Below are 20,445 nucleotides of genomic sequence, written 5' to 3'. Positions count from 1 at the left end.
CAGTCCAGAATGTAGTCCATAATGGCAAATGTTCCATATTTCAATGCGATACTCACGTATTTCTCAAGTGTTTTAGGCAGAATTTGCAAACTGACTGTGAACCCGTTACCTTCATGATGCTATGGAATGGCTGTTGCAGTCACGTCAGTCTTGTATGTTACCACACCGAACAGTGCTTTGTTTGGAGAAGTGGGTAAAACTAGCAGGGCGTCTGTTATTTATTTTCAGCTAGATTCTAATTTGAAAAGTTGAAAAAGTCTGTGAGGACAGTAACCCATTTATTACTTATAAAAAGGAAATGTTTTTGAGTGGAGGAAAACATGCTGACCCATGCAAATGAACCATGGTTGTACTAATACTACAAACTAGATACTTGTGTTAGAATATGCTGAAAGGACACTCATGGTGTTTGTATTTGCACATTGATGAAAATGAGGCCAATCGGTAAGATATTTAATAATGCTATAAATTATCCAAACTAGGTTAAAATGAATTGAAATGTGCGTCATGAAACTTATAGAAACACACACCTTTATTCATTTGCAGGTTCCAAACCAGCAATCTTGTTCATTGTGTTTCTCGACTCGTGAGTGTGATATGCAATCAGAGTGAAACGGTTTCAGTTATAATGTCTAACAAGACGGTCAAGATAGTATCATGTCTTCATTATAATTGCAAACAAATCTAGTGTACTTTTAAAAACGTATTTCATCAAAATGAAAAACATGTAAATCAGAATTTCCGCTTGGTTGACAGCATCAAAACATGACAATTAACTTAAGCTTCCGATATATAGGTGTTCTAATATCGTTCGCTAACCAATATGTAGCAAATTCCCTTGTACTGATTTACCCACCCGAACTAGAAATTAAGGAGACATCGGTGACAGCCTAAACTGTTTCGGGTTATGGTCCATGCATACAGATTCAGGATGATTTCAAATTCCAGTAGTCATCTTTCAACTCCTGAGGTGCAATCAAGCATGTTTTTTACCAGGATTTCAAGGTGCGTCAGACCACTTTTGCTCAGGGGTTGTTCGGTGAAGGTGAAAACATTCAAGGCATCGGCAAAGCAATCAAAGCATTTAATGGTAGACGAGTGGAGGACATTTCCAAGTTTGATGCATGAGAGATAAAAATAGCTATTTCCTGTTTTAACTTGAACCACAACTGACATGATACTATTGTTCACGAACACCATGTATCATCGTATCGCGTGGTTTCAAACACTGGTTTGTCTGATCCAGATTCGATTGTTCACAAACCACAACTGTAATACTGCTGAACCAAAATACTTATGACATAGTTAGAACTGTAAGTACTAGATTACTGGTATACTGATAAACACTCGAATACTGTATCTCCACTGTAAATAGAAGAAGCCATACGTGGTCGCCGCGCTAATTCCTGTACCGATTTGTTCATGCTTGTGGTATACTTTTCCAGACACTCACTGAGGTCAGCTGCCGCAAATGAGGTGCAAACAACATTCCGCACGTACACGTTGTTTCAGTGTTGCTCTCACATTCATGTGGCAAATCTAACAGGTTTTGTTAACTGGACCTGCTGCTAATATGACAGTGATGCGCATAAGACATTCATCAAAATAAAGTGTCAGACAATTACAAATAAAATCGGAATGGCATGAATGTTCTCATTCCGTTACCCTCCTCCTCCTCCCCAGTCCTGTCGATCAGAGACAGTAAAACTAAACACACACACACATATATATGTATGTATGTGTGTGTGTGTGTGTGTGTGTCTGTCTGTCTGAGTGTGTCTGTGTGTTTTAATTCTAGTAATGAAATCTAAAATACTTTAACTATAGAGGAGAATACAATGTAAAAACTGGCTATAGGTCGCCAAGGACTATAGTAGGAACCATGGAGACTTAAATCATTTCGCTACCTGCATGGGCCCAAGCTGGGTTTACTCCATCCTTCCAAACGCTGGCGATTGCTAGATGTCTAACCGACAGGTAAGATAACAAAATACTACATTTAAAATGTGTTAATTTTAAACTTTACTTTGAACGTTTTCGCCTTTCTTTTCTAAAGCGAGATTCTTCACCTGCATATGTGTTAGCTGGACGGACAATGATATTGTTCATATAGGTTTTTCAGAGTTACATCTTTTTATTCTTGAGTACGTTTAACGGCTTGTCGTGGCCCCATCGTCAGTTTTCCTTTATCAGGTTTACTTTTTGAAATGTACTCAAGAATAAAAAAATGTAACCCAGAATGTTCTATGTTCGTCAAATAACTTCTAAAATGCCAATCAAGCTTCTATTAATATTGTGCAAAAGTGATTGATGATTGGTGTACCGTCGCGCCTTTTCACCACCCGCTGTGCTCATTTGGGTTTAGTGTCGCGAAGAGAAAACACATTACAACAGTTATTTTCCTCCACACCTGTCAGTTTCAGCGCTTTATATACACACATCATACAATGCGATGAATAAACGTGCGACGTCCCTGTCTCTGTGCAAGGTGTATTTACAACTAATGGGCACTATACATGTGTGCTTAACGAACGAACAAATCGCTACCAGTGACATATATAGTGTTTAGTGCAAGGTCATTTCGTACTATTGTAATTCTCGTTGTACAGTACCAAATAGTTTTGTTGGAAAAGCACATTGGTCCATACACTCGGTCACGTGATGCCCTGAAGGTGGGGTCTAGGAAAGCATGATCTTGAAGTCAACAAGTTCGGCTGCGTGTATATAAGTAATTCACAGGTACTTCACATGGCCACTTTTAGCAATCAGTGCAGCGTCGGTTCTTAACCGGCCACTTACTGATCGGAAGATTTTACAGTACCAAACGACGTGCAGCGTGCATTAATACAAAGCTAGGCTCTGAGTGATTCTAAACAGCAGCATACGAGGACACATGTAGACATTATTTAAAATCGGTAAGAATTTGGTTGAAACGATCCTCAGTGTAACAGAACTATCAAAGTCAGTGATGCATGGAAATGAAAATCTCCCTACGTACACCAGAAGCGAGGTGAGTCAGTGATTTGTTGTTACTATTTTTCGTACCACCTGGCGTGGTGTGATGTACAGTAAGTCGTGTATGTCGTGTTTCACGTTTAAATAAGTGACTTCAGTTCGTTCCTTTTCCGGTGACCAAGTTATTTGTCACGTGTTCGTTCCGCACATGCTCGCCCTCCAGCTCCACGCGGTGGGCTGTGATTTGGGTATGAGGACGTGAACAATGATTGGCAAAACGTGTTTGTTTACAATGTTTCGCTCGTGGAATCGTCAGTATTTCAAAATAAAGAAACGATTAATCAAAATAGGCGATCGGATCGTCTGGTATGATCTCCTGGGTTGCTGGTATGAGAAGAGACAACTGAAGCTCAAGTCTAGAATAAGGCTTAGTCTCTGAATATATATAATTTTGATAGTAACGAACAAACCCTTAATTGAAAAGGAAACCCACGGAGACCAGGGATTAAGACTAAGGAAATCTAAATTTGCTTCATTTAAGGCTTAATTTAGCAATGCAGAGAAGGCAAAATATTGTGGTAAAATAATGTGGTTCAGGGACTGTGAGACAGATTAGCTCAAGCCATAACTTATTGACCGCATCGCCAAATATCAATGAAACATAACACATATCTATGTGGGACGACAAAGTTCATTCAAATTCATTCCGTATCTCGCACCAATCAGCCAACAGATGACCACCATTTTGTTCTGTAGTTTCAGAAAATGTCAGCAATGACAGTCCATTTTCCAATTATAGTGAAAAGAGGTAGCTATGACTCGAACACACGGTACCTGCAAAGGTGGTATTACTTTTATCCCATTCTATTCCCAAAGCCGACCCCAAATTTTGACAAACGTCGCTGGTTTGCTGGTCGCTCAAATATCAACTGAACATAACTGAACATGGCTGCATCAACTCCGCCCTCAACCCAGCACTAACAAGCCCGACCCTGCTCCCATCACACTTTTGTTAACACCATGCACACTCTCATTCATACCCATACATCTTCTACAAACTAAGTTACTCAGAGGTAGGTTTTTCATACAGTGTCCATTTTCTTTCATTTTTTTAAAACTCAGATTTATTCCAGTGTCTAACATTTTCTGTAAGATAATAATATAGTAATTCCTTCTTAAATTGCAATAATGTAGGTTTTGTCTTTCCCAACTTACATTTGTAAATTTGGTATTTAGTTAAAAGTGAGATCAAGTAAAATATTTCATCTGAATGAAAACTTGGTGAACACCCAAAAAGAATAAAACCACGTTGAAGATATAAAGTATCTGTGTGTATACAGTTTAACTCCATGCAGTGTGAAAACTTTTCCGAGAAGTTCTTATTAACTCTACAGTTCCAGAAAACATGAACTATTGATTCAGGTTCTGCTTCACAGAAAGTACATAAATTGCTTTCAACAATGCGCACTTTCTTCAAATGGGTATTCACAGGTAGAATTCTACAAAGCAGTCTGAATTGCATCCATTTTAATTTTGGATCTGATATGGTTTTAAATGGTATAATAAAAATATTAAATCAGTTGTTTATCAGTCGTGAGAAAGTTGTTTAATGAATTTAATTATTTTCTTACGAAAATTTGAAGCGTTGTGTCCTGATTTTATACTCGTGGACTGAATCAGATATTTTCTTATTTACACAAGGAGTAAATTCTTTGTTGTCCTTCTAAACAGTATCCAGGTTATATCTGGTAGTGCAAAAATGCACGTTAAGTCTTATCTGAGTATAGTTACCGCAAGTGAGGAAATGGTGTATGGCGTTTTCAGTGTGGTATCTATCCACAAGAAGAACATGGGATTTCCATTAAATATGTGTTATACTTATCGGCGTTTACTTTTGACGATATCTGTCAGATTGTGGGACAGTGAATACGATCGTGAAAATAGTGGCCCACGCTATGATTGTGCATAATACGTCGACAATCAGTGACATGTGCTCTGGATGTGTGTTCATTGATTTTCTGAGGATTTCACTTGGATTTGTTGAAAACAAAAGTGAGTACAGGCTCTGATTTTGCATATTTCAAATTAACTAATTTAATAATTAAAACCTATGGAAACGTCTGTACAAAGACGCCATCTTCTGGTAAACGACATCGTGAACAAGTGTTTTCTACAGAAGACTCTGATTTTGATCTAAAACTCCAGTGTCAAAATAAATCTCCTGATAGTTTTGTCAATATGAATGAGGAAAGTGGAAAGGGCTACCCTGGTATCACCGAGCGTAGATCTGTCTCTTTGGTCAGTGAAATGTTGAATGCTTTTTAAAATAAAGACGTCCTTCTCGCAATATCCACGGCTGGCTGTCGGGGAGGTTATCTGACCTGTGTTCCGACATGAACTGGAAGAGTTAGTTGCTCAATAAGAGGAAGAAGTTTCCATGTTGACAATCACTATCACAGAGCAAGATGAAGTTAAAGAAACGCTCTCTCAAAGGCTTGATCGCAGTGAGCAATATTCACGTAGGAACAACATCCGTATTTCGGGTGTATCTGAAACTGAGAACGACAACACTGACAATCTTCTTACAAGTGGCGAAATGTAGATCTGACCCCGGCTGATATTGATGTCAGTTACCGTGTCCTCCGATGCCCAGTTACGCCCCAGGACCCTCCCCGTCCCATTATTGTGAGATTTGTCAGTAACGCCTCCAAGCGTGCCATTCTGGCATTACGTTCAAAACTTAAATGACGAATAAACTCATTTTTTGCACTCTTTTAAACATTACATATAAAAGACATGTGGTACACCAAAGCGGAACACCAAACACATTCTTAAGAAAAATTGTGGTTAATTCATACCAAGCTATTGAAAGTTGCAAAAAAGCCGTCTGCTTCAGTCTCGCCCGCCAACGAAACCACAGACAGGTTACGTAAGTCTGCCGCCAGAGCCCTGCAGTGACGTCATCTATAAATATAGAGAAGGGGCGCGTTTCAGTTAGTTGTATAGAAAATGTGTAGGAAGCTCGTCATTTTGCAGATTTCTCAACGTCAGCAAAGCACAGGCAATTTAAACTGTAGCGCAAGTGGGCTGCACAGCATGGAGAAAATGAACAGCCTTCTTACATGCCAGCAAAGGTTGGCAACGTATATTCCTCGCATCGTTTCTGAGAATATTTTTCATGTCCAAATAAAATATCACCACCATCAAAGATATACACTTGGTCATGCCCTCACATTTCCAACTCCATGTTGAACAATTACTCACGTGAAATATTCTTTATTCAACACTTTAAGCGCAGTTCGTGGTATATCAGACCGTTCTTCGCCTCCATTACCCCTTCCAGCTTCTGGTTCAAAGGAGTGAAGGAACAGGACGGTATTATTCCATATTGAAAACAAACAGTTACCTCCCCTGCTTCATTCGCCCACTACGCCAGAAGTGTTTTTATGTAGAATAAATGTCACGAAAATTCTAACAGATCAGACAAATAAATTCCAACAGGTTCATGATAAAATTAGGCAATATGGTATTTCATTTTAATGTTTGCTTACTCTTGTTCCCAGCTGGCAGGTGTAATAGAGGCGAAGAACGATCTGAATACCACGAATGGCGTTCACAATGTTGAATAAAATATATTTTACGTGAGTAATTATTAAACATGGGGTAGGAAATGCGAGAGCACAACCAAGTGAGGAAATAGGAGTGTACCTTTGATGGTGGCGATATTTTATTTTGATAAGAAAAATTATTTTTGATCCGAAGCGAGGGAAGTACGTTGCCAACCTTTGCTCACTTCGCTCGAATATAAGAAGACTTGTCATATTCTCTATGCTGCGCACCCCTGTCTGCGCTACAGTTTGCCTGTGAACAAAGACATGCCGAAATGTTGTGTTGAAGTCAGTTGCTCTTTGGGGTCGGGTGATGGTGTCACTATGCACAGATTTCCACCGGGCCTCGTAGTTTGTGCTAAATGGGTTGTTTGTGTGTGCAAAACGCGCGTTGTGGAAGCCTGTACCAAATCGGATGGTTCGCCCCTATCTCGCTTCCAGGATAGAAAATGCTATTGAGATTTGTTTTCATCGAGTTATAAAATCAAGACTACTTGCTACACATTGCTGATCAAAAGGATTTTGCATGAAAATAACGATTTCTTCCTCGGAAGCGAGGTTGCGATAGAGGTGACAGTATTTTTGTAAGTAATATTAAATTGACCCCACGCCTCGCTTCCAAGAGTGAAATTGTTATGTTACAAGCAATGTCATGCAAAATCCTTTTGTCCATCAATCAAATACATATGTTACTATCAGAAGAAAGTAATTTTGATTTTGTAAGTAGGTGAGAACAAACTTAAATTGCATTTATCCTCAGAGGGGGCGCCGCCATTTCTTTTTTCAAAATCGTGAGGTCACGGGCTAAAGACCCTTAGAATGACTGAGATTGTGGTTTGTTTTCATCAAGTGAGAAAATCAAAACTACTTTCTATTAGTGGTTAAATATGTATTTGATTCATGGCCAAAAGGATTTTGCATGACACAACTTGTAACATAACGACTTTTACCACGAAAGCGCGGTGGGGGTCGAGGTGACACTAATATTGTACATAATATTATATTACCCCCCGCCTCGCTTTAAAGGGTGAAATTGTTATGTTAAAGCAATATGTCATGCAAACTCCTATTGTCCATCAATCAAATACATATCTTGCTAGCAGCAGAAAATAATTTTGTTTTTGTAAGTCGAGTAAGAAAATCAAAACTACTTTCTGCTAGTAGTTAAATATGTATTTGAATCATGACCAAAGGATTGCGCATGACACAACATGTAACATAACGACTTCTTCCACGGAAGAGAGGTGGAGGTCGAAGTGAAAATACTTCGCGATGTATTTCTGCCCTTGCTAAATTCACTTGGTTTGTAAACGTTCACACGTAGACACTTGTAAATGTGCGTCTTTATATGTGGTCTTATAATCCTAATTACTTAACAGTCATACTTGTATGCATTTTGAAACAAAAAAAGCGATCTGCTGATACTTATGTTTAAAGGAATGTAATAGAATAGTTTGCCTATGTGAATCATAATTCGCACGCATGCCCTAATGTATGTTGTCTGTATCATTATACTTCACGACGATCTGAATACTACGAGTGGCGTTCCCTTTGTTGAAATATCGCCACCGTCAAAGGTACACTCCTATTTCCTATGTTTTATTCAACATTGTGAACGCCACTCGTAGTATTCAGATCGTTCTTCGCCTCCATTACTCCTGCCAGCTTCCGGCTTAACGGAGTGACGGAACAAGAGAAAAATGCAAATATTAAAAATAAAACAAATTAAAGTTATAGGAGCAATGTCAGACTCTTACCTTGTTGGAGGAATGTATCCGTCAATATCCACAAAAACGAGTGATATATAATTCATCTGCAGATTTCCCAGGTGATGTGTCTTTTAACTGTCTAATGTAAGAAGTGATGTACCGTTTCAGGTATATTCCACATTGCTGTATAGTCTCATTGGTTACCCAAGATAGCACACCTGGCAACTAACTGCATAATGTGCGTCATTCTTTTAAAAAAGTAATATAGTTAGCCAATAATGAGCAATCGGTCAACGTATTGGCGGTTAATGCTTTGAAAGAAGGGCCTTGTTTTTACACGGACATAGACACAGACACAGACACGACAGAGTTTATTCAGTATTGATTAGTAAATGTACATACATAAATACTACCTTTTGACAAGTCCGCATAAATTAATTAATCAATCAACGTGTTATCGGTTAATCCTTTGATCGATCCAGACACAAGAAATGCCAAATGGGGACCTTTGTCGGGTAATTTAAGTGGCGTTACCACTAATTATACCTGTTATAAATTCATTGACGGAGTATCAAGTGAATGATGACAAATAACATGTAGGTTTATACCACATAACACAGATTACAACCTAGCGACACCAAGTGATTTTGACAGAATCATCTATGAAAACAAGGGTTGTAACTCGGAAACTAGGCAAAGCAGGAGACAAAACTAAATGATAGTGGATTGTGAGAGCATATAGCTTTCATTTTTCACAACAGCTGTCGCGATCTCAGGTTTTTACAAACTTGTAAACGAAATAGTTTACCCCCTGAAATGTAGATGAATTCTGCATAGACCCTCATATCTATACCTACTATTACGTCACGGAGACGCGCCGTACTGATTGGTTGAAATTTCGATCGTGACTGAGAATTGTGCACTGTTGTCAAAAAGGTCTGTTTAAGGTAATTAAAGATCGAAATTGGTATTTTCAATGACGGGGTTTCAATTATAACGATGCCAATAAGTGATTTATGCATTTGCACCCTCCAGAGTATTTGTGATCTTTAAGCTTGCTCTTAAACCAGGAGTTCCTGAGATCTTCATAAAAAGATCTCACTGGCTCTAGAGCCATTGCAGGACAAGCCCGTGAACTTGTCGAGGAGACGAAAGTCCAGGGACCCTGGGTTACAAGGGGTGTTATTCTCATTAGACTCTTGCATGGCACTGTTAAGAAAGTTGTTAACAATATTCGCTTTCAGCAGTGAGACTATATATAATAGATTATCCCTGCTTTCAGGAGGTGTACGAGGCCAGTAGGTTGAAAATGGTGATCAGCCTTAGTAGAAAATAGACGTTGTTCTCGACTCAGGCGGAAAGCGTGATATGTTTAATCATGACTGCAAATGCCTGAATATTTCTCCAGGTTATTTTGCAAAGGAAATTATCGAATACATTCAGTCAAAATATACTTACTGGTATCAAAACAACGTATTTTTGGGTGAGATGATAGAAACACCCATGAACATTTACATGAGAACCTAACCAAACAGATACAGCATTGATGGCAGCCAACTCAAAGTCTGTTACAATAAGAGAAGGATCTGGTTCGAAACCGAGTTCGTTACATTAAGCTACAGCTGCATGAAATACTTCTTGGTAGTTAGCTTGAGTCTTATCGCACAGAAGGGCATACACACAACTAACAGCACTATCCTCAATTGGAGCACGGGTCACATACAGTTGAGTGAAGAGGTTGGGAGCATGCAGCATCGAAGGTACCGTCCATACACCAGTTACCTGCTGATGCCATGTGTTGCAGGATGGTGTCGGAGGCAAAGTCGATGACACGGATGGGATTTTGTGTGTTGTCATAGATCAGGAACGGCTCGTCGGTATCGTTTGACATAGATGCCCAGTCACCTAAAATGGAAAGGATCGAAATAAAATTAAGTTGTTTTTTTTTCAATTAAAACTAAGCTTAAAGATTTAGGGAGAATCATTTAATTTTACTAACATGATGAATTTTGGAAAAATATTGTTTAAACAATATATAAAGTATATAACTCACCTTCAATTTTCAAGTCTGGAAGTGTTGTAGGATTAGCAGGAATCAATTTCATCTAAAGTTGCTCTAACTTCTACTGGATGGGAAGTAGCGGAGTCTAGAAGAACCTGGTTTGGTGTTTCTGGGGATGTACTGGCCTTCTGCTTCATCTCTGACTGCAACTTGAGGGCTGCGGTAGCGCTGGGGTCTGGGGCGTGGCAGTGGTCAGTTGTCCGTGCTTTATTCTTCACTTCCATATCTTGATAAAAGATTAGGACGCACTAAAACTTTTGACTGCAGCAATTTGAGAAGGGTGGATTTTGTCCATTAATCTGTTATGAAGAGGTGGATTTTGTCCGGGGTGGCAATTTTGTTGTGGATTTTGTCCGTTCTCCGCCCAGCTGGCCCACGCTCATTAAGCGGGTTAGGTAACTGATATTCGCATCGATGACGCTGTGGTAAAAATTTACTTCATTTGACATACATTTAGCAAACCTATTATATTTCTGAATATCTCAATGAGGACATTTGCCTAATGTTTTTAAAGTATGCATACCGAGTTGCATCACAATACTATGCAATGCATCTCGGTATTGCACATCAGTTATAATCCATATACACTTAGCTTGTAGTAACAGTTAATTCAGCCTGATGCCTGATTTGATCATGCACGACATGAGATGAAATGACCCGAAACCATTCATGCACGAGAAAAACACGCGATATTAAAATGGTGATTCACGTGAAAGCTTCTCTACGTCAGCTCGATTGTATTGGGGGTTTCTGTAGGTCTTTTGTGTGTACGACATGATATGATGGCATGATGACACTCGTTATTATGCCAATGACACATTGCAGATGGGTTTCTGTAATCCTTATTCTAAATCCTTACACGCTTCTCATGCAATGACCCAGAGGCATTGCCTGGTGGGGTTGCCTGGTCATTCCCTAGACACAGGCTCGCTCCTCCGCATGGGTGCTATGTGTTAAGCTCTCTTATTATGGTGTATGGCAGCCATGATATTGCGGGGGCTTGGGCTAAAAGCGGCGGAAACCATACTCGGGTTCGTTTCTGAACAGAATCATAGTGCGTGAGGCCCATTTCTAGTGTCCCCTGCCCTTATATGGCTCGCGTGGTGCTGAAATTGGCGTAAATCATACTCAATCGCTGTGAATGACTGTTTGATCATAGTTATAATCTGCCCTTTTACTTTTTACAATCTTTGTTCTTTACAACAATTACCGTTCGTGACTTTCCCCTATATGGCAAATGATCCGACTTCACATGGTGCATGGATGGTAGAATGTTGTATTCAGAATTTAAATGATTGTTACCATTTCTGTGACTGAATTCACCTTTCGTGGTCAGTTTATGCCAGTTCTAGTTAGTGTCCCCATCATTGTCGGCATTCGTTTGATCTCATAACGATCGATAATACCAGTTAACATTTCTCAATACAGACAATCGGTGGGTTTGTTCTCTCTAAATTCTCCTCTGGAAAAACATATTTATGAAAGTGTCTAAAGTCTGTAGTATTAATGACGTGTCTGTGTAGTATTCTTATTCCAGGTTTTCAGTGGCCCTTCAAAAAACATAGACTTGCAAGGGGTGGTGGGGTCGTTGTCTACGTTAACAACACATTCATCGCCAAACGAGTAGAAACCTTAGATATGGTTGGACTGGAAGCACTATGGATAGAACTCCGCTACAAAAGCAGGAAATATCTAGTCGGTGCTAGAGAAGAGCAAAGAAAAGCGAGCAGTATTGGAACCTGGTAGATCAATCGACAGGAGATACAATGGATGTGGATTTAGATACAATCATTGTTGGCGATTTTAACATTCATATTTACTATACATTAGACGCTAAAATAACCAATCTTATAGTGGCTTTCGGTTTGCATCAACCTGTAAACTCATCAACCAGAGTCACCCAAAACAGTAGAACCTTTATTGATTTGATATTTGTTTCTCGTCTCGATATGGTAAAACAGTGAAATGTTGGAACCTTTCCGTAGCGATAATTGTACAGTGTCTGTAACAATAAAAGAACGCCCGAGGTCAACGAAAACATACATAGAAGTTTATGATTACACCTTTGTAAAGAAAGATGATATCTGCTCCCACGTTGATAATACCAGGGATAATCTACGTCTATATATAGTCTCCCTGATAATACTGATTGGGAAAACGTACTATCATCACCAAACATAAATGTGAGCACAGGCGCATTTGTAAAAGCCCTATCTCATATCTGCGATTCCAATATACCAAACAAAATTGTTACAATAAGGACTAAACATGCTCCTTGGACGAATAATAACATCCGCAATCTCATGCGGAACCGAAATCGACAACACAAAAATAGCAAAATACACAAATAGTGAAAATGACGAGGGTACTGTTAGATCACTGAGAAATCAAGTGACTTCTGCAGTTAGCAAGGCCAAGAAAGATTATATAACAAAATTAGAGACTCAAATAAACAATAATCATAGCATTTAGTTAAAAACCATTTGAACACAAAATCTGGAAGTGTTTCCTTTCCTCCTATTACCCACAATAATGAAGTCTACAAAGAACCGAAATCAATAGCAAACGTTTTAAATAATTACTTTGTTGAAAAGGCAACAATCGCTGACCTTAATGAGGATCTTCCAAACATGACCTTAAACAACAATAATAAAGATATGAGTGATTTATATCTTACAAAGCAGGATGTTGAAGACGTTCTATTATCGTTAATATTACCAAAGCGCCTGGGTCAGATGGTATTGGTAAGCCGCTTCCTACGTTTGGCTTCCTCCTCTTTGTCAGTAACATTATCTGACCTTTTCAACAAATCACTTCAAGCATTTTTAAATATGTGTTTAAACTTTATGAGAGATAATAATTGCCTCTCAAATTTACAATCTGGATTCATGCCAGGAGATTCAACAGCGTACCAACTCACTCATTTGTATAATTTTATTGCTAAAGCTATAGACAACGAAAAAAAAGTCCGAGCTGTGTTCTGCGATATATGCAAAGCATTTCATAACGTTTGGCATAAAGGGATTATCCATAAACTAAAATTTTGTGGGCAAGATGGTTAGTTGTTGAAGTGGTATGAAAGGTATTTGCAAAATAGAGAGCAAAGAGTAGTTATTCAAGGTTACAAATCAGAACTAAGTCCTTGGACAACTTTTATTCCTATGATTACAATCACTGGGCCATGGCTTAATGACCCTAATTTAAAATGTCTGCACAAGGTTATACTGAAGACATGTTTACTTCAAAGTACCTAACTAATCTGTCTAGACTCAGCTTCTGTCTTAATGAATGGTTTGTCTAACAGCCTTTTGAGTATCTCGGTCTAAGATTAATGTACAAACATCTTAAACAACGTAGTTGATGGAATCGAAAGTAATATACGTCTTTTCGCAGGTGATGCATGACTCTGTGTAATAATCGATGATTCCCGTGCGAGAGAACTTACACTTAACTAAGATTTAGATAAAATATATAAATGGGCTGAAACCTGGTAAGTAAAATTTGATCTAAACAAAACTATCCAATTTTCACGCAAAATCTTCTGTGAAACCTCCTCTCTCGATGAACGGTTCCCGTATAAAGGGAGTGCATACTCATAAACACGTAAGCATTACTTTACCCGTATAACCTCCTATGGCATTCTCACATTAATGAAATCAAAAGAAAAATCAGCCCTGTTATTAATTGTCTTCGTAGTTTTAAATACAGATTCTCACGCAAAACTCTCGAAATGATGTATAAAACCTTTATTCTACCTTTATTTGACTATTGCTGTCATATCTGGGACAAGTGTACAAACGAACAGTCTTTGTCCCTAGAACACTTTCACTTAGATGCCTTGCGAACAATATGCGGTGCAGTCAGAGGTACAAGCCACGCAAAACTATTTCCTGACAATTAAACTGTGGAACGACCAACCTATAAATGCCACACACGCTTCCTCTGTGGGGCAGTTTAAGGATCTAATCTGACCACAAGGTAATAACAACACAATGTTCGATCTACGTTTGGGTAGTCGATTCTGTCAAATAATACACTGCCTCCTTAAACTGGGGTGTAGTGACTTAAACAGTGACAGGTATAATCGTTTCATTTCTGATGATGCTTCTTGTTCCTGCTCAGGATTAGGATGTATCCCACTATTTGTCATACAGAAACAAATAATATTGTTATGTAAAAGGTTTCTCCCTGCGGGGAGTGATAAATGGTAACAGTATCAAACCAGACGTATATGGATATTCTACGGCCAATCCATCAAATCATTATTACATCAAAACGATTTGACTTATGAGTTTTTGTAGTTTACATTTTTTTCCTGTTTGTATCAACTGGCCGCGAAACAGGACCATGCCATTAGACACCAATTTCTCTACCAGTATTTCTGTAAATATCCTAATATTTTAATATGTGTCAATATGCTGTATATTCTCAGTGTCACTATATGGGATATTCTACAATAAAATGTGTGTTCTGTTCTGTTCACTAAGTTCAGTTACATAGCTAAACCCAAATTAGCTACGGTTATTCCATTCTGTCAGATACGGGAGCATTGATTGTTTTCTTTCCTAATGATCCACTCCACTGTCTTACAACTGGGAGTTCTAAAAAATGTGAGTAGATCTTCTTTCTCCAGTGTGCAACAACCCTCGCCCTTTTGGGGTGTGTGAAAAATGTGACCTATCGCCGATCTGTTGTGACATACTACGGGCGATATTTCTAGTTATTATTCTAAAACGTCTTCCACATACACCTTTAAATTTTTACGAGGGGGATATACCATCATGTGAAAGGTGTTTGCAAGTAATAGTAATTGGTAAAATTGTTAGAGTGTATGTTATGTATGTGAAAAATATGACATATCGCCAGTCTGATCTGATCCGCCATTGATGTTTGCGATGCTTGGGTGTCATAGTTCTAAAACTTCTCCCTTTAATTCTTCTTGATCTTAGTGTTTGACAAAACTGGAAAGTTTTTTTTTTACAAAGCTTTGTGATAGTTAAAAACTTTCTTTTTCTTAGGGGTGTTTGACAGTGTCAGTTAACATTCTGTCAATGCCATTTTCCACATGCAGTAAGATGTCTGAATTAATTACTTATGTAAAATTGTTTCAAAGTAGGTTCTTTAAAATGCAGCGATAGTCCTGTGTTCTTTCACATGCTTGGGGGGAGGGGGTGAAGGGGGTGAATCATTTATTCTTTCATTCATTCACATATGAACTTCTTTCTTTTGCTCTTTATTGTTTTTTTTCATCCATTCACAAATAATTTTTGCAATAATTCTTCATTATATTGCGACTGATACAATAAACAGTTAAACGCAGCCGAAGTTGCTCTGGCAACGAACCAAGTCACAGTGTGCGTTGGAGCATGACCAGGCAGATGCTAATTAGTACATATGGTGGAACCTATCATGGCATGGATGAGAATGTTCCATCCACGAAGAGCTTGTCAGCGGACTGCAAGGCTTCCAAGACTTCATCTGAGGAAATGGCCAGAATCTTGTTCTCTTCTCCGTCAGAAAACAAAAGGAACCGTCTTCCATCTGGTGTTAACTTCCTCTGGTCCGGTATGTCCAACTCGGTTCGTGACTTTGGCAGTGGAGTGATGTTAACTCTTCTGTGGCGGTACATGGCGCTACCAATGCTGTGGAATGACAGCAGATGTGGTAGGATATCCTCATCTTGCTGTTGTAGATTTATTTAATGGGTGTTGTCTTTCTGGCCCTCTTCCTAAGGGTGCTGACAAATCTCACGCCTCTGTCGTCACTGATTGGGTGGTTGTGCTCCGACATGCTCTTCTCAAAGTCTCTGACTGCGGTACACTTCCTACTGCAGGACCACACTTTCATGTCCACGTGTTACAAGTTACAGATCTCTGAGAGAAAGCATAGCTTCGAATCACAGAAATCATAATTCAACGCAAAACAACTTCGTCATACACAATCCTTGTGATTTATCAAAATAAATATGCTTACATAATAATATTATTCAATTATTTAGATTATTATGATTTTATAAAAATATAAATTACGTAAGCTTCGGACAGTCCAAGTCACACGAATGCACAATTTAGTCAGACATCAGTTACCTCCCATTGATGACTTGCTTCCCCAGTCACTTCTGTGCGAGACGGTTCGCGTAGTTTCGAAGAAAGTAAACATGTTCCAACACAATAACAAACAGGTGTGCGTTTGTGCGTATCGAAAGCTTCATGAATATTTTGAATCTGCGATGAGTGACCTTTCTGAAAACACTAAATGTAAGTTTCTGAAAAATATATAGATTCTACATAGGTAAAATTCGCTGTTGACTATCGTCATGTTGTGCGCATTTTTGTCAGTGTTTGACTATTTAATTTTCTCTTTTTACGTTTTCATGCATGCTATCCAATAGCTCAAACGACTACCAATGACTCTAGCAATACATGTTTAATTATTTTCATAAATAACACCTTTACACGCGTTTTTTGTGACATGCAGAATTTCTCTGTGATCAGGCTGTCAGTGTCACGGGAATAAGTGACCACACTCTCCTCTCACTAGTCTCAGGTACTCTTCTGTAGTCACTTGTACGCGTAACGTGAGACCGCCTCGCGTACACGTGGAAGTCCTTAAATGATAAAAAGGAGTCCATTTTGACAAACTGTTGAAGTCTAGACTTGCGACTTATTCTAGATTGTCTGGACAGAATGAGGTATGTTTCTTTCAGGTCTGTATGACAGATTACGTAATCGTAACTTTCATAACTTGCACAACTAACGAACGTTGTTCTTTCTTCATTACAGACATTACAGTGCTTCATTACAGTACAGGAGTGTGCAAATCATGTGACATGCAGTTGGGAATGAGATCTGCTGATGTTCTCTGAAGTTCTCTTTGACAACTGAAAGACAAACATGATATTTGTAATACATGTTTTGACTGTGATTAGTATTGGAAATTTGTTGCCTTGGAGATGTACTGGTGAGAAACTATTCATGGAGTATTTACTGAAGGCACAGTGTCAGGCAAGATGCAACAGACTGGTAAGTGTATTCAAAACGTCCTCATTCTGAAAACACATACACTAAATCAAGCATTATAAACATGTAATAGGGTCATTGGCATAGCCTCATTATGCAGAAAGCCCAGGTTCAATTCCTGACAATGGGTAATGTCTTGTGTATGCTGCTGTAGTATTTCTGAAATATTGCCACACTCATTTGTATTATCAGATCACAGAGATCTCATACTATTCTAAAATGAAATGAATTTCTCATGTCTGCATGAATTGGGAGTGGTAGGATAACATACTGCCATAAAACACTGGAAAAGTAGGTTAAGCACAAAAGTGCAACAACACAGCAACTGTGAAAACAAGAACATGACTGACAGAAGTGTAACACTATATCAACCAACTACACACTAGCTCTGGCTGCAGCAAGGAATTTTTGTGTATGGCCTAACACCACTGACAAGATAGTGGAACAGTTATCATGTCATAATTGCAGCACAGATGGGTCCCTTAGCTGTTTGTATAAATTCACTATTCAGATGTTTGAATTACTCGCTTAAAATTCTGGAAATGCATGAACAACAAATACCCAAAATAGCTTATAATATGCTTGTTCATCTCAATAACATGGGCAAGACATCTTGGGCTTCACATATTAGAAATGTTTTATTTTCTCATGGCTTTGGATTTGTATGGTTAAGTCATCCAGTAGGTAATGCAATTCGTTTTCTTAAACGTTTCTGAGAACAGTCAGGTAATAATATGTCGTATCAAGATTGGCATTCACCTCTCAAAAATAGTTCAGTGTATGATGTATGATCTGTATCGGTCCTTTAAGAGCCTTATCCAACCAGAAATATATATTTATCTGTATTAACATCAAGAAATGTTAGACACTCATTTGTACAGCTATGACTCGGTCTATTAGATTGAATTATTAATAAAGGAAGGAGACTGTCTATAGAAAGAAATATGAGAATTTGTCCAATATGCACTTCATCTATTGACGATGAAATCCATTTTTTATTTGTATGGCCATATTATAATGATCTGAGAAGAAAATATATTTAAAGTCTTATCTATCAAAACACTCAACAAGTGCCTTCGTCTCGATTCTCACATCCATTAATGAACTTTATCTGTAAAACATGCTGTTGTCTAAAAATGTGAAACAATAGGTTATCCAAGTAATTTCATAATTGTCATTTTTTTATGTGTATGCATGTAACTCCTTGTATATATGGGCAGAGAGCCTTGAATACAATAAACTAAACTTGACGTGAACAATGCCAATACTAGCCCTGTAATGTGATGTTAGCTGGGTATTAACTAACTACACACTGGCTCTGGCTGAAGCTAGAAATTTTGTGTATGGCCTAGCACTACTACAAGACAATGGAACAGTTACCATGAGTAATCGCAGCGCAAGCAGGTCCCTTAGGGGTTTTTGCCACACACATTATCGTCTCATCAGTGCCAACTCTGCTGGCTGACGTCTGCCAACTGTCATCACTTTTGTTGGCCCAACATCAGATGCCAGCATTGGCCCAATGTAATTATGACTGTTGTGCCAACTTTGGGCCAACGTTTCACATCAATAGCCATCAGACAACAGGCCCTACTGAAAAGCCCAGCACAATGGTGTGAAACATTTAAATCTTTCTTGGCCTCACCCCAGCTTTTAACATTGAGGGCAAGAGTGAGAGCAGCGTTTCTGCATCTGATGTCCCACAATCCATTTTCTTGATCAGGCAAAACTTTGGCAGCAACAAAATGAACAATGATAATTCTGGTTTAGATGACCTTAACTTATTTCTTAAATTAAATGTTAGAACTTGGACTGAGTGGTAGGGCATCTTTATATTTTCAGTAATCAAATGAAGAGGTGGAAAGGTAATCACAGGAGATCTTCATCTGTATCCATGGTCTGTCCTTGTGCCTTTGCCTCTGAATAAAATATGAACGAAACATCTAATGACTTGGCAAGACATCCGTTTTTGATATAAACAAACATTGGCTACTTTTTAAAACATCATCGGATATCTGGTGGCACTGATCCACAGGAGAAACGTACTTAACTGATTTGGATATATCAAGTTTTAAAATGAAGTATTTGCTTAGATATTTTCATCCTGGAAGATGTTTGCATTATTTTTGCTTTGTACATACCAGGTACAGCAGTTGGAATCATCACTCTCTATTTTCTGTACTTCAATGGAATATGCTGTCACAATCAGTAGACATCACCTGCACAGAAAACACAATCACATTCTTAATTTAACCAACATAGACTAACCCTATTTGTTAACAATATGTTATGGTTAACTTAGTTGATAGGGTGATTATTGTTAAGCAGTAAATTTACCTGTCTGTTGTAGCTTACACTCTATCAAAAATGATGGGGAGGCAATTCAAAATATTGAAATTTTTTAAATAGTATATCTTAGATGATAACAGAAAATGTTGAAACAACACTGCTGTTGTCTCGTGCGTGCGTGCGTGCGTGCGTGCGTGCGTGCGTGCGTGCGTGCGTGCGTGCGTGCCTACTGACATGTGCCATTTATACTTTTAACTTACTTCCATAAACTTACATATGTTATTTCAGTGTAGCATAAATAATTTTCATGAAGTGAGTTCAGGATGGGTCTTTGTAAATGTTTGACAGATAAATGTGAAATCATCTCTGTTCAGTGCACATAATTTCAGTTCTATTTTCCGGCCACAATTTAACTAGTGACATCACATCTATTAACTAACGTATGGTTCCACAATACACAATCCCATTATGTTAAAGGAGTGTACATCACTGCACATATTTTGATTAAATTGTTGCCATTTGATAACTAAGCATCGGAAAATTAAACAGATATTATACGATTGATTGTTGTAATGTTTTATTCCCTCAGTCTACAGTCTTGCAAGGTCATGTTCATGTAGCGCTACGAAAGCGCCATATTTCTGTCCCGGAGCGAGGCTCTCTATGAAGGTCATGTGACCATGTACAGGAGGGCTATAAATAGCATGCATTATCCTCATTACATCTCTCTTCTTTTGATGTGTAATAAAATGCATCTTGTTATAATTACAGTTAAAATGATTTCACGTCATAGTCCGCTTTTG

General features: G+C 38.4%; 1 protein-coding gene across 2 annotated transcripts in view; it reads left to right on the top strand.

Annotated features, from left to right (window-relative positions):
* Window positions 1-2,810: 2,810 nt before the first annotated feature.
* Window positions 2,811-20,445, top strand: part of LOC137265813 (tyrosine-protein kinase receptor torso-like) — a 504,354-nt gene continuing 486,719 nt past the window's right edge. For both annotated transcript variants that reach the window (XM_067801275.1, XM_067801276.1), the window contains exons 1-2: window positions 2,811-3,010; window positions 17,117-17,356. In XM_067801275.1, coding sequence (XP_067657376.1) covers window positions 17,228-17,356 — 129 coding nt within the window. In that variant the 5' untranslated portion in view covers window positions 2,811-3,010; window positions 17,117-17,227. The remainder of the gene's footprint in view (window positions 3,011-17,116; window positions 17,357-20,445) is intronic.

The sequence above is a fragment of the Haliotis asinina genome, chromosome 15 (genome assembly GCF_037392515.1).
Source record: "Haliotis asinina isolate JCU_RB_2024 chromosome 15, JCU_Hal_asi_v2, whole genome shotgun sequence".
NCBI lineage: Eukaryota > Metazoa > Mollusca > Gastropoda > Lepetellida > Haliotidae > Haliotis > Haliotis asinina.
Note: the sequence above shows the minus strand (reverse complement) of the source record. Positions and strands in the feature narration are given on the sequence as shown.